Genomic DNA, 15,491 nt, shown 5'->3' with positions numbered 1-15,491 from the left:
CAAACTACTCCAGGAACCCAAACAGTTGAGTCATTTTCTGGGTCAGTAAAGAGACAGAGCTCTCAGACAGACCACATGCTAATGACTAGTTGTATCTGTCAACACACACATGCACACACTGTGTTACAATGCTCTTACTGCGGGGGAAAGTCAGAGGCATGAGGGGGGGGACATGGAAGAAAGGAATAAGAAGAAAGTAACTACAAAACCAGAGTGAGAGAGACAGGGAAACAGAGTCAGATAGTTTCCAGTCAGTCTCATTTAAAGCATGACTATAACTAATTGGTTGGTTTGCGAGGAATGCTGCAAATGTTAACAGGCAAACATCTGTCAAAACAACTCCTCTCTTCCTCTTTCAGCTTGTGTATGTTTGTCTGAGTGAATTTGCAAACAGGAGAAAGAATGAAAGAATTCCAGTTTTTTTTTTTAATGTTTTTGGCTCAGTGCGGTTGTGAGTGTGAGCACTGTGTGTGCATGTTGGATGGTGAAGGATCAACACTGCATGATACTGACAAAGACACATTTGAATACACACCTTTGTGCACGTTGGGTTGAGCAGAGCAGTGTCCCACTTTGCTGTGTGCGCATCATTATGGCTGCATTGTTACGATTGCAGTGATGAGGTTTCGATCTTCTGGGGCGTAGGGGGAATGGCATCCCTTCCGCTCCTTTTGATTTCAAAATCAGGAGATTCTGAAATCTTATTCTTGCTGTGAATTGGAAATGGGGTGGATTGAACTGGACTTTGACTTGGAATGGTTTTGATCTTGAATGGCCTCTGGATGAAATAACTGCATTTTTAGATATTTGGATGAAACTATGAGGAGGCATGATGTGAATCAGTCGGCCAGAAGAGCACTTACTACGAATACAAACTAGTGTAAGTTTTACAGAGTCTCTTGGAAATGGAAGATACGCCACTCTTTTTACTTTATGATGGCCGTATTTAAATTATGCATAGGTTTTTGTTCAAACTGAAATAGTTTTAAGTCAAACAACCAGTTTATTCCCATGAGGGGTAGTTTAAGTTGCAGGACAACATTTAGTCAATGACTGGACTTTTTACTTTTTAGTGGTCAGCAACAGCAGCTTACTTGACTATACTCCCATCGGAACCGTCTTTTTAACACCCACCTTGTACTCCAGATTAAAACCCAACACAAAGGATGTTTGAAAAGGAGTTAATCTCTTAAAAAGGAGTTAAGCTCCAACCCTGTCTGGAGTTGGAGCTACACATGCACCACACAAAAGTAGCCTGTTTTTGAGGCTGTTAAAAATTGTGATATCAGAGAAAGAAGCGGAAAATCACAAACTCTTACAACTACCATCTGGGTGGCATTGTTGCTGCTATTCCTCATTTATACCGAGGAACACTAATAGCCACAAGACAAACGCATAAATTGTTCTAGGAAACACAGAGAGAAACTGTTGACAAAGTATCCTGTTTCTCTAATGTAATCAAATGAAATTTAAATCTTATGGTAGCCTGTTAAATGGCTGGCATCATACATTATGCTCTCCTCAAGTTAATCCGATATTTAAAACCAAATGCAGAAATATTTGCCTCACAGTCCTGAAGTGGTCTGTTTTTGGTCTGCTTGGCTTTCTGGCTCATTATTTGTTTGGGCTGTGGTAGCGCTTTGTAATCAGTTATGAAAAGCTAATGGCTGCTGTTTGATTGGTTGCAAGAATCTAATGACTGCTTGTTGATGAGTTGCATCGAACAAATTGCTGCTTTGTGGTTGGTGGAGAGAAAGCTGGTGGCTGCTTTTTGCACTGTCAAGGAATCAATTTGTATTGCATATTTCATACAGTTTGGCGCATTTTAGAGTTCCACAAGTCAGTGAGAAACTAATGAGATAGAAGCATTACAGACACAAAACAATGGAAGACCAGTAATTGAAAAATTAACGAGTTAGCATTTGAAAACAGGTATGTAAAACGTTACAAATATACAGATATATAAGTTTAAAACCTAATAAAATTTATGAGAAAGAAAACAATTATAGATATAAATCATACCGAGTAAAAACTATGATTTGCTATCAATGTAATTAGCCTTTTAATAATCAATATTAAATTATTACCAGTAACTCAATATTATTCACTCATTATTTTGCAAGTAATTCACAATTGTCACATTTGTAAAATTCGATCAAACTTGACAACAAAAAGCAGGTTTGCTCTAATTGTACCAAGTCTCCTGTGCCTGTAACACACCATAAGTGATTAACTGCCTATATTATTCTGTTAATTCTTTCTTTGAAGCTGGAGGCAGTAATTGCATTGTTAACAGCATTAGACTCTCTAGACCCCTTCAGACATAGAATTAGTAAAGCTTTTATGAAAGAGGGTAGCATTCGAGGTAGAAGTGCACCGAAATGTTCTAGATATGAGTTGGTGGGTTTCAGTTAAAAAGATTTCAGAGGGTGCCAGGTCAACTCTAGTCCACTTAAAGTGCATATAAATACAGAAACGTTAATATACAGCCGTGAAGGATTGAGAGTGAATAAAAAAATTCCATCAAAAAAGAGGAGAAACATAGATTGTCACTACCGGGAATTTAGGCTCATATTTTATACTCTGAGCCTCTGAGTAAATTTCAGCCTAGATGAATGGGAGAAAATATAATTTAGCGGTCAAGAGCGAAAGAGACAGTTAATCTCATGGTTGATAATAAGGCCATTAATACAAATTGTCTGCTTGAATATTGGATATCTGTGTTACAAAGAGCCATATTTATTCTAGCTCAACAGCAGATAAAGTTAACTTTCCATCAAAGAGAACCACTGGCAAGTTATTAAAGTTAGCCCCTATAAAGAAATCAGACTTGTGTCAGGCTGAGATAATTGAGTTTATGTGGTAAACAGAGGTGGAATAGCCTCATAATAACAGTCAATATTTCACATTGATATATTTTTCTTTGTTTCTTTTCACTGGACTATGAGATGATTTGGAGTTAAGCGTTCATCAGATCTCTCTGGTCTAACAGGGAAAACTGAGCTGAGTTTGGGTGAACTAGTAGCAGAATTAAACCAGCCAGGGCTCAAGACAAGAGCATCTTTGCCTTATTACATGTCCCCTTGCATTGTTTCCCTCTCACAACATGCTGCAGCAGGAGCTAATCATAATGGTATTGACCTGTGGGTAATTTTCCAAAGCAACATAGAAAGGCAGTTTTGTTGTCAGAGATGGGGATTGTCAAATAATGCTCAGTTTGAAGAGGATAAGATCGGGAGAATGTGAGGAAACATAATCACGGCTGTCTGGGGGCATGCCAGTGATTTTAGTGGCAGCTCATATCTCTCATGCCAGAAGCTTAACCAGACTGTACATTTATTAACCAGCAAAAATCCCAGAAAACAAAAGGCCTAATTTATATTAACAGTGTCTGAGCAGTTTGGCTGCCCACCTCATGTGAATTATTATTTATCATTACATACACAGATTTCCTTTGACGGCAGTTACACATCAGACAGGCATGAAACTAACAGAGGTGTACTGCTGCTGTTTGTAGTATCAGTATCAGTGTTGATGCAGCTCATCTGCAAATCCATTTGTGTCTTTTACAGTGACCATGTTTGATGCTTTTAATTACTGGTGGTCAGGGCGGGCTAATAAACATCAATTGTGAAAATAAGTCTATGGGGAATGTTTACAATTAGAAAAACAGATGATAAAAATGCAAAATGTAGCTTATCATGGCTCATGACGTATTAGTGTATGTTTTAAAATTCATGTTCAAAGGGCCTTTTTTTGCACGACCATATTCTGATACAGTATTTCCAAAGCACTGTATGGATCATTATTATATTCACTCATTATACATTCAGAACATTGTTAATGAATAAGAAATAGAAAATTAAAAAAGGACATGTATGTAATATTTATCAAATCAGAAAAATTGAAAAAGGTACTTTTAAAACTTAACTACAACAGAACATTTAATATTATTTTTATAACATACAAAAGCAAAATTGAGTTTCGTTTGTGAGTTACCGGTTGACACAAATAAATATAATAAGAAAACATAAGAAAAATAAATATTTTTTTCTAAGTCTTAAGACATAAGGAATTTTTTTTTTTCTTTTTCATGATTTACTACTGACTTACTACTTCATTATTGACATTTGATGTACTTGAAACAATAAATTCTTAAACAATAGTATAGGAGCAAATCTACAAACTGATGCATCCTAATATAAAGTCATTGTAAATGATGACAAAATTCTGTCTAATATCTGTCCATATCGCAGACCTACATAGTTTTAAATCTGCCTTGCAAGGTGAATAAACCAATTTAATAACATCAAAGCTTCTTTTTGTCACAAAGCAGTTCTGTGTTTGTGTGTTTTTAAGACTCAAAGGATCCACACTTGTAATGTGTTTCAGCAACTGAGCTTTTCTTTGTCTCGCTGTCATTTGACTGCCGATCTCTTTTCTTTCCTCTTCGGTCAGTGATTAACCTTGCCTCTCATTTGACCTCTGACCTTTTAACCCAGACTGCTGGGACAGCGATGACTCCCCTCCCCCCCTCCCTGCGAGAACCCCTGAGTCCTTCATACTGGCCACAGGTGCGTTTGCATAGGTGAAGATTCACAGGTGTGTTTCCAGCGCTGTGGATTCACTGGCTCATCTCCTGGGTCCATGTTATTGGTCAGCTCCTAAAAAAAAAAAAAAAAAAGGTGGATTGATCAATGATTATGCACTTTAAGGGGAGTGTCTTTGTATTGAAAACAAAAAGGTAAAGATGAAAATAGGATGTTATTGCTTTGTTTATGTAGGTGGTGCGTGCAGCATTGTATTGCTCTAAGTGCTGTATTTGCAAGGGAAAACTTAGTAGTAAAACCATGAGCAGTGGTTGTTTGAAGCCGTCAGTAGCCTCTGATATGAGCTGGAGCAGGAGGAATATGATTTTCTTTTTCCATTTTATCTGGTACTTTACAAGGCATGAGCAGGTAGGGGCTCAGTCTCTCTCATCCTCGCCTCAAACATTGCAGGTATCAGGCCCCTGACCTCTCTTTCACAGGCTAGTCTCTTGGCCACCCTGTTGCCTTCTGCTGTTTTTCTTTTTTCCTCGTGTAGCGCTCTGATGTTTTAGGAGAAGAGCCCTGAAATATTCAATATTCATTGGTGAGGAGATAGAACATTTGTGTTAAAAGTGAACATGTAGCCTTTGTGCGAGGCTGTGTCAGTTTTACAACACTGGAGGGCAGCATTAGCTTTTCCATACCTGCAGTAGAGGTGTTTGCGTGAAGACCATCTTTGAAATAGGCCACAGTCAGTCATAGATTATTGCTTTTGGAGTGATTTTGAAAGACGGTGGCTCTCAAGCTGTGTTCACTGCCTCATTATGTTTCAAAGAAATATTACATACTCTAAATATTTTGCACTATTGAACATTAAGCTATGAGGCACCTTTGAGGTCCAAAGGGGAGGTTGTTCTCCCTGCTATGTGACTGAAAGATGGAGGAAGGGTTCGATTAAAGGCTGAGTGATGGCGAAGAATTGAAAGGTAATGTAAAGCATAGTGAGTTTGAAAGGAAATGTATGACTGTATATGTGGGTGTGTGTGTATCTGCGCTTAATGTGCGTACGTCTTAACCTTTTTGTCATCAGTTGTTCTTTCTTCAGCTTAATTCACTCCTTCTCTTGCTCTCTGCCAGATCCTCTGGAAGTGAGAACGTCAGCCTCAGCTGAATGGAGCGGTTCACACAAAGGTACGAACACAGGCATCATAACTGCCAATTTCTGTCCGTTTGTCTGTGTGCTGGTGTGTGCAGAGGCGCTTATCTGCTTGTGAGCCTCTGTATGTTTGCCCTTGTTTGTGTTGGGTTTTATGGGTTCATAGTAGTTAGTCAACACAGCAGAGGTGGAGACAGACCCTTCGGTGTTTTACATATCAGCCTGCGCATGATAAGACCGACAGCATTTGTCAAAAGGGCAGCTGTAAGAGCGAGACGGCGAGTAATGGCGAGAAAGAAAGATACAGAAAGAGAGAGGAGGAGGGAAAAAAGATAAAACATGTCTATAGAGAGGCGAAATGAAAAATGTGTATATGCTTATCCGTGCTACGAGGACTATGTGATGATGGTTACTTCCAATTTCTCGCTTCAGTAGTTTCGGTGAATGTGTGTGTGTCTGTGTGTGTGTCTGTGTGTGTGTCTGTGTCTGTGTCTGTGTCTGTGTGTGTGTGTCTGTGTCTGTGTCAAGTGTACGACGGAGAGAGAATAATCAAAAGGGAATAACTGTTTGACTTGAATTCTGCGAGGATTTTTTTACTGGCTATGAATACAACTCAGCAGGAGCATTTATAGAGTTATAATTTATAGATCTAGGTCCTGCATCACTAAAACTCCTGAGCAGATACATCACTGATATTCACACAGTATTTCCGCCCCATTAACCTGCGTGCGCGTGTGTGTTCGCCTGTGTATAGATGTGTCAGACTGCGTTAGGAAGACATCTCCAACTGACCCTGCATCTGCTGGCACCACAGTAACAGACAGCAAGGCAGACTTGGGTGGGTAAGTCTGCTGTCCTACCTCTTTTAGATGTCCCGAGATCTGTGATTTTACCTTTTTTGTTTCACTGACTGCACAGTAGTACTCTGCAAGAGTAATGATTTTTCAGTCTGTGCAAAAACCTTTGCTGACAAACATGGTTTCTATTAATTTCATCCTTTTTTTTTTTTTTTTTTTTTAATTTAATTTTTTTTGCATGGCATTGCTTTTTCTGATTGGAAGCCTAGCTCTGGGCTGCATGTGCAGAAAATGCTTAATAGTTTTGAGACCAGACGAGAACTGAAGGTGCATTTTCCTCCTCGGAGGAAATTTTCAGGATTAATTTTTATTCAGTGCAAACCCAGCTAAGAACCTCCTCTCCTCTCAGGGTTCGGTAACCGCTGCATCCAGCCCAAAGGCCCTCGAGAACCCCCCCTGGAGTGGACATGATGGAACGATCCGTCTGCCCGTCCACCGACAGTATCCTCGCCTGTCAGGAGATGGACTCTGCCGATCTCACCTGGCTGGTCCAAAAAACCAAGTTGATAGATGCTACACCGACAGACAGCACATCGTTACATAGAAGCCCCTTCTGTGTGACTCTGTGCCAACAGCTTGTCAAGACTGAGTTCCTCCTCTTCCTCCACAGTCCTTCCTTCAAAGTGCCACTGTGCAAAGCAGAAGAACACTTACTGGTCAAGTGGCTTGTCCATTGTAGAACAAAGGCCACATTTTCCCTGTTCAGCTTGCGGATGTTAGAGGTTTTGACTTAGACGCTGACCAGTCTCCAGTCTGATTATTTCCCTGTTAACGGTTAAAGGATAATTCCTGATTTTTTTTTTTTTTCTCTCTCTCTCTTTTTTGGTGACTTGAGAGTAGACTTAAAAAATTGTCTCGTTTTTTTTTTCACTCTGAGCTGTAGACACATCATGAAGATTTGTCCATTCCTAGGCTAAATGAAGAGGAATGTAGGTGTAACCTTTACACTTTGTTAAATGACAAGTGTTCTCCTTAAATTAACAGGAAGAATACTTTGTTTCATACCAAATGAGGAAAGTAATTTTTCTTTTGTCCTAAATCAGGAATTATCTTTAATCAGCAAAGCTACTGTAGGAAGCTGATTCCTGAGGTTTAACTGAACTCCCAGAAGGTTTCTGCATCCTCCTACTGAATGAACAACAATCTTCAAAGCGAACCTAGATAATCTGTTATCTATGATGCAACCTTTTCTGTTGGGTATGTACAGGTTGCCAGGGTGCTCGCTCGCCCTCCCTCTCTCTCTCTCTCTCTCTCTCTCTCTCTCTCTCTCTCTCTCTCACTTCGTACCTCTGTCTGTCTCCCTCTCCCTCTTTCTGTGTGCTGGTGCTACATTACAAAGGATCAGCGTAGAAACGGAAAGACTAGAGCCGACGGTTACCAACAATCACCTGTCTCTCACCTCTGTCCTGTAGGATTACTGCATTATCGTGTTAGCTGCAGTGGTGTCAGCTCTAGTCCTTTACATTTCTATGCCGACCTCTCCCCGTTTACCAGAGTCATGAGGCTGACACGGTTTGGTCATTGCAGTCATCAGTAGTAGGCATATTGGCTCCTGCACTGTGGCTATTTTGGGAAATAGGCTCATTAGCTTTTTTTTTTTTTTTTTTTTCGCCAAGAGGTAGATGGATGATCGGAAGCGGTAACTTAAAACGCTTGTTCCCAGCCCTTTCTGGCTTGTGATTCTTCAAAGCAAACCAATCTCGTTACCCCTTGTCACGGGTTGTACGTGTCTCTGAGTTGCAAGGAGCTCAAACAAAATGTGGGGTTCCCTTCTCAAATTGATTCATTTGAATAGTTTTTAGAGGCCTGAAGAGGTAAAATTATCCAGTATTTCACAGTAAAAAGCAAAGATAAAAGAAATATGCCCCCAAAAAACCCAATCATTTGTGTAGCAGAAATATATCGGGATTCTTAATCCGTCTCTTTTTTTTTTAAATCTTCTGTAGACCCATAAGATCGTTCCAGTGATCTTTAGGGGAAGCACGGGCTTAAACTGTGTACCCAGAGAACCTGACAGCCTCTTTTCCAGTCACAGCAGAGTTAAATAACCGTAAAACACGTCAGTAATGGCCAAACCCGTCGTCAGCCCTGTGACTTGGGCTCTCACTGCTGGGACCATGAGCCTGCCTTAGTCCGCCCCTTAGAGGAGACAGCCAATGACAGTCCTTCTTAATTTGGCTTTTCTCTTCAGTTCATTTCTCTCTTTGCGTTTTCGGCTTCTCCTGGTCTTTACTCTGGACTTATATTTTCTGTTTTTTTTGTTTGTTTTTTTGTTTTAATCTGTTGTTTTTCCATTATCTTTCTCCTCCTCCTGCTGGCGAAGCCCTCAGATGAACGACCAGTTTACTCCGATCAAACGTCAGTGTTTGGAAGTATGAATGTCACAAATCATCTGAAACTCTTATGGATCTTGACAGATTGATATTAAACATTAACTTGACTGGTTTATCCTCTGACGGCCAAATCACACTTCACCTGCTTCTGTCTGTGTGAGACAGTGATCCAGTAAGACTACAGCAGCTAGGGACCCAGGACTACTGTTTTTTTCTCATTTTTTAGTGTTCTGTTAACTTCTCCTTCATTAGCTACCATAACTATACAGTATATGCATTTTTTTAAATAAAGATAAAGAGCTGTACAGGACAGTTTAGGTATATAATATTTCAGATTTTTTTGCTATCTCTTAAATATTCTTATTAACAGAAGATGTAAGAAAGTCAGTGCATGATGATGATGATGATGATTCCTCCTCCCCGTACACGATGTTTCCCTTCAAACTGTAAATTATTCTGCTGCCCTTTTGTTTTTGCTTCTGGCAAACATTTCAGGGTTGTTTTATTTTTTACTTTTATCTTTGAATTATATGCTTAAAAAGATTGAACATTTTTTTGTTTTAATTGGTTGGCAAAGGAAAAGCATAGACTGCCAGCTTGTCCCCTTTCAGATAGCTACAATGGGCTCCTAATAAGATTGTAATAATAATATTAATGATGATGATAATAATAATAATGGTCGTTTTTTTGTAAATGGTATTTTAAAGTTATTTTTGTATACGCGGTTGTTTGTCGCATCACCAGTCCACTGCTCCCCACCCAACCCCCCACTTCTCTCCTCTCTTCTCACATACTCTCTCCGCCTCCCTGTCTTTTTATTTTTCACCCTTTTTGATTCATTTTTCCCGTCTCTCAGCTCGCTGAGATGGATCTCCTGCTCTGGACAAAGAGCATCTCATTATTTTCCTCTTGTGTCGTTCTTACTTCCCCCGCTGTTTCATCTTCACATTTCATCTTCCTCCACTTCTACCCTCATTTATGCCTTTTTAATTTTTTGAAAAGCTGTCATTTTCAACACGCCAGTTCACTTTAGTGATGCATCTCTTAACTTGTTGGTGGTTCAAAGTAACAAAATATGCCCATACACGAACTAATACACGTGTTGAGAAGAGGCATTCTTTTTAACTTTATTCATCATTTCTCATCTGCTTTGCTTTCCTCAGGCTCCATTTCCTTCTGTTTAACCATCTCTCCCCCCCCTGTCACCTGCACACTAGCCTCGATCTCAGAAAAGAGCCCACCTGTGCCTTTAAGAGAGAGCCCGCCCTCCCCTTGTCCCCTCTCCTCCAATCATCATTAGCGGCGTGAGCGTGAGTGATATGATTCGCTGCTGCTTGCTCGTTGCCTCCTGTGGGACTCTCACTCAGCCACGCCCTTGTCCCCCCTCCTGTCACACACACATAAATACACACAAGTACACCCAAAATGTTTGTATGTTGCAGAAATCAATCAGTAAAAATGAACATTAAGTAAAGATGCGCCTCTTTTTTCTTTTTTTTTTTTGACGTAACAAAAAAGTATGTGCACTAGATGTGTTTGACTATGTGAGTGTGTGTGTGTGTGTGTGTGTGTGTGTGTGTACATACAGAAAGTATTACTTTATAATATAGATCAGTCAAGTGGTTAATAAATCACTCTGACTTGTCTCTGAAGCAACAGGGTATAAAATAATTAAAATGTGTCTCCTGCTGGCTAATATCTCTCTACATAGAATTTGATAATGTCAATCACAACTGACTTCAAAATGAACTTCTAATCAGGATCACAGCTGGAGATCCTCTCTCACACCTGGAAGATCTGCCAACCCAAATGTATGCGCACACACGCATACTAATATGACAATTAATTAATCATAGCAGGTGGTATAAACACACATTTGCTCACCGTCTTACACGGAGACCTTGAGGGTCTCGCATTTGTATTCACTTTACACACATAGAGAGGCACAGCAGGTGGACACATGCTGTAATTATTTCCTGGGGATCACATGTAGACAGTGCTCATTTCAGATTAATTATACTAACACGCTCAATACAGTATTTCATAGTATACAATGGCATGAAGAAGTTTGGGAACCCCTGGTCAAAATTTCTGTTACTGGGAATAGTTACGCTTTTAAGAGATGACCCGATTCCAAAAGGCATAAAGTTCATGATGACACATTTCTTTAATATTGTAAGAGAGATTAGTTTCAAAATAATAAAAAAAAAAAAAAGAAAAGGGCCTGAAACAAAAGTTTGGGCACCCTGCATGGTCAGTACTTAATAACACCCCCTTTGGCAATTATCACAGCTTGTAAACGCTTTTTATAGCAGCTACGAGTCTTCCAGTTCTTGTTTGAGGGATTTTTTCGCCCACTCTTCCCTGCAAAAGGCTTCTGGCTCTGTGAGATTCTTGGGCTGTCTTGCATGCACTTCTCCTTTGAGGTCTATCCACAGATTGTTGATGATGTTTAGGTCGGGTACAGCAGAACTGTGCGCCACCACTCCAGAGTCTGCTAAATCTTTCTGAAGGTCTTTTGCAGTCAAATTGGGGATTTTGATTTGCCTTTCTAGCATTCTGGCAATCCTACAAGCAGTTCTCTCTGAAGGTTTTCTTGGTCTCCAGACCTCAACTTGACCTCCAGCGTTACTGTTAACTGCCATTTCTTAATTAGATTACAAACTAAGTAAGCGACTACCTGAAAACGCTTCGCTATCGTCTTACAGCCTTCTCCTGCCTTGCAGGCATCAAGTGTTGTCATTTTCAGAGTGCTTGGCAGCTGCTTAGAGGAGCCCATGGCTGCTGAATGTGGGGACAAGGTTTGAGGAGTTACAGTATTTATAAAGCTTTGAAATTTGCATCACTCGGCTTTTCCTAATGATGACTGTGAATAAGCCATAGCCCTAACAAGCTCATTAAGGTCTGAGACGTTGGTCAAAGTTATCTGAGAGCTCAAATCTCTTGGGGTGGCCAAACTTTTGTATGGTGCTCCTTTCCTTTTCTGCACTCTAAACTTGCACAAAACCAAAAATCAAAGACTAATTTTGCTTAAGATGTTAAAAAGAGCATTTCACCTTTAACTTTATGCCTTTTGGAAATCAGTTCATTTTCTACTCACTTAACTATTCACAGTAACAGAAATTATGACCAGGGGCGCCCAAACTTTTTCATGCCATTGTAACTCTGGCAGCATGAGGGGTTAAGGCAGTTTTGTCTTTGGTTTTATATCAGAGTTATAGACAAAAGCACTTCTTAAAACAATCCAGTGTTGATCCACAAACATATCATATGACATTTACATGAACATTTATTGTTGGATAATAGAGTAAGTCTCCTCTGACAGAAGGAACCATCACTTTAGCCTTAAAATCCTGCTGAAATTAATTTTTCCATCATTTTTCCACTCAACAGAAAAGACAAAAACTACTTCATTGAAAACAATAAAAACAGCTCTTTATTACTAAAAAAAATTGGGGGGGGGGGCATTTTACTAGTGGATTTGTTCAGAAGCCAAATAAGAATGGTCATTTAAAGAAATCAAGGAAAGCACAACAATTACCAACTAAGTTAACAACTTCCAATTTGTGTTACACTACAGTGCAATAGTCTACACTATTGCACTGAAGTGTAATTCAGAAAAAAAAAATCAATAAGTAAAGTTATTGACAACAGATTTATGGTCACATCAAATGCACATAATATAGATTCATGATTTACACATCTTTCCCATGAATGTTCTCAGCACAAAAATATATACAGTACTACAAAGCTTATACTCTGATACAAGTGCAGATCCGCACTAAATATTTTTAAAAATTGAACGATACATTTACAGGTCTTTATATTTACAGAGCTTTAAGTTTATGTTTATGTCAAAAAAGTATCGGTGCATGTATCTAATACATGACTTCCACTCTGATCTATGCATGACAGCCAAAAAGTAACCCCTCTTTGGACTGCACAGCTTAGAAGTATTCCCTTCAAACTTTTTAAACATTGCAGCGGACTAATGTTACTTTTGATGTATAATATACTGTGTACATAATAAAGCAGGACCCAGTGAGCCTCTCACTACCCCTGTGTTTTTCTTTTTCTTTTCCATGCACTTTTTTTTAAAATAACTTTCTACCCTTTATTTTACTCACACCTGATAAATTCTGCAGTGTTTTCCTCTCAGTAGCACGGTATGAATGCACAGTCCATCTCTCACACTCACACACACACACACACACACACACACACACACACACACACACACACACACACACACTATGTAGAATAAATTAAGACAGGTTGCTATTTTAACTGGGTCACCTCAGTTTTCCCATGGAGCGGTTTAAAATGTTATGTAATGGCTTATAAATATAGCCAGTCAGTGTTGAGTGTATGTGAGCAGTAGTAGCAGGCTGCACTGCCATCTGAAGAAAATGAAAACTGTGTCGGCTCTATTTTTAACACCCGGAATATAAAATCTATTCAACTAGATTTATTTTAGGTAAACTAGTTTTATACAGTAGATGCCGGATGACTTGCGCAACACACAGGTACACACGCTTTCTTCATGGCGATCTCGCAGCCGCCACTGCACACGCTCACAGCAGATTTCCACTCCTGGCTTGCACCACACAATAATCTTGTCACTGTGTTTATGGCCAGTTGTAACTTTACAACCCTCCTTGTGCAGCCACTCATCATGTTCTGTATTCACCGTTGGCTGTCACACACTGACAGGCCTTGTACAGAGAGGTCCGCCAATCAGCCGGAGCGAAGAGAATGTTTTCATCCCCATAAATCAAAGTGTAAACAGTGCCGGAGGATTCACTACGCTGTATAATGATGTGTTCTGTGTGTGAGAGTGATAAGCTCATCCAGTTGTGAAGATTAGATGAAAGAGGGCAAGTTTATCTCTTTGATGGGAACGTTCCCATTTCAACAAACACAATCTGCCACCAGCAAACTTCTCCGCATGCTCTGTCAGTCATTTGTGGGCTCATCTGAAGCACTGGACCCTTTTGTGCTGACGGACAGTCTGCACAGTGCTGGTGTCAGGTCCAAATCCAAAGGCAGAAACCAAAACTAAGTCAGGGAAAATGTCAGTCCAGAACTAACTTAATTTCTTAAATGAAACAAAATAATTTAAACTAAATTGGAATATTTCAACATGATAAAAAACAATGTCAGTGTAACCTTGCATTCACTTGGGTTTTGTCTCTTTCACTTTGATAAACATCATATACAACTTGTCATATAATAGTCTTTTAGTGTGGTACTGGTACTTTTACTCAAGTAAATGATCCGGATCTTGAAACTTCTTCCATAACTGGCATTAAAGATTAAAAATATTTTTGATTTTTTAATAAAAGAATATTTAGAGTACTACCCACGGTGCTTTTAGATGTTCATTTTCTTTTCCACACTGACATGGCCGGATGAACCTTCTGGCGGGCCCCGGGGACAATATTTGTTGTTAGGCCCCTGTTGACCCCCACTGTACATGACAGTTTTATTATTTCCCCAGACATCCAGACACCAACAAGAACTCTCGAGCTGAAATGATAAGTTGATTAACTGATTAGTTGAATGACAAAAAAATTTGATTTGCAACAATTTTGACAGTTGACTAATGGTTTCAAATTCGCTTTGAATATTTACTGGTTTCCTCGGTTTGCTATGATAGCAAACTCAACAGTGTTTAGGTTTTTGGCTGTTGGTCGGAAAAAAAGCAATTTACATATGTTCATTTAAGCTCCAGGGAATAATGACGGGCATTTTCCATTCTTTTCTGACATTTTATACAAGGAAAAATCAATCGATTATTAAAGAAAGTAACAAAGATAATTGTTGGTTGCCGCCTTACAGTACTTCTATGATGGAATAATACTACCTGTGTGACACAGAAAACAAATTAAAGCTATTCAATAAAACACAACTTTACAGCAAATTAGTTAAATATGAAGGTATTAGAACTTTATTTTGACACAGGGACCCTACTAGCCCCAATTTCAAGTGTTAGCATACATCTGGTTCACAGAAGTAACGTATTATTCTCTTTAAAAAAATAATAATTAACCTTGAAAAACCCCGAAGGTCATTCAAAAACACCGACTGTCGTTCCGAAGGTATCCCCAGAATCCTCAAAGACTCTTTTAACCATCTGGTTAACAAAATATTCCATCTACTGCACGATAAAAAACATTTTTAATCCTCCTCCCAAGTTGCAACTCTATACTCTGTGTACTCTAAGTATTTTTAAACATCACTAGTTAAATTTTTTTTTTTTTTTTTTTTTTGAGAAATGATGTTAAGTTTGCCAATACATGAGGGGGCACAAACTAGGGCTAGGGCCATGCAAGAGCCCACTGGCCCACCTTGCCCACAGCTGGGCCCAAAAATTGGGCAAAGTGCGCAAATTGGTAATCCAGCCTTGCACAGTGACTGTGAGTTTGCTTGAAGCCTCTCTCATTGTTATTATTTCACAAAATAGATTAACAGTAGGCTACATTCACAGCTGCTAAACCCCGCCTCTAGCTTTTCCCTCTCTGCCTGTCAGTCAAGGCTTCATCCCGCCCCTTCCCTGTCCGCCTGTCAATCAAAGGTCTGCCCCGCCCCTTCACTGCCTGCTAGCACGTCGCGC

General features: G+C 39.5%; 1 protein-coding gene across 2 annotated transcripts in view; it reads left to right on the top strand.

The window, feature by feature from the left end:
- Window positions 1–7,413, top strand: part of ptpn12 (protein tyrosine phosphatase non-receptor type 12) — a 45,657-nt gene extending 38,244 nt beyond the window's left edge. Inside the window, exons 16-18 of one of the 2 annotated variants that reach the window (XM_040142804.1) lie at window positions 5,667–5,720; window positions 6,440–6,523; window positions 6,892–7,413. In XM_040142804.1, the coding sequence (XP_039998738.1) occupies window positions 5,667–5,720; window positions 6,440–6,523; window positions 6,892–6,953 (200 nt within the window). In that variant the 3' untranslated portion in view covers window positions 6,954–7,413. Of the gene's footprint in view, window positions 1–5,666; window positions 5,721–6,439; window positions 6,528–6,891 lie in introns of both variants that reach the window. The other variant, XM_040142813.1, reaches the window with a different exon arrangement.
- The last annotated feature ends 8,078 nt before the right edge of the window (window positions 7,414–15,491 follow it).

The sequence above is a fragment of the Xiphias gladius genome, chromosome 2 (genome assembly GCF_016859285.1).
Source record: "Xiphias gladius isolate SHS-SW01 ecotype Sanya breed wild chromosome 2, ASM1685928v1, whole genome shotgun sequence".
In the NCBI taxonomy this organism is placed as follows: Eukaryota; Metazoa; Chordata; class Actinopteri; order Istiophoriformes; family Xiphiidae; genus Xiphias; species Xiphias gladius.
The sequence above is the reverse complement of the archived record's forward strand: the minus strand, read 5'-3'. Positions and strand labels throughout refer to the sequence as shown.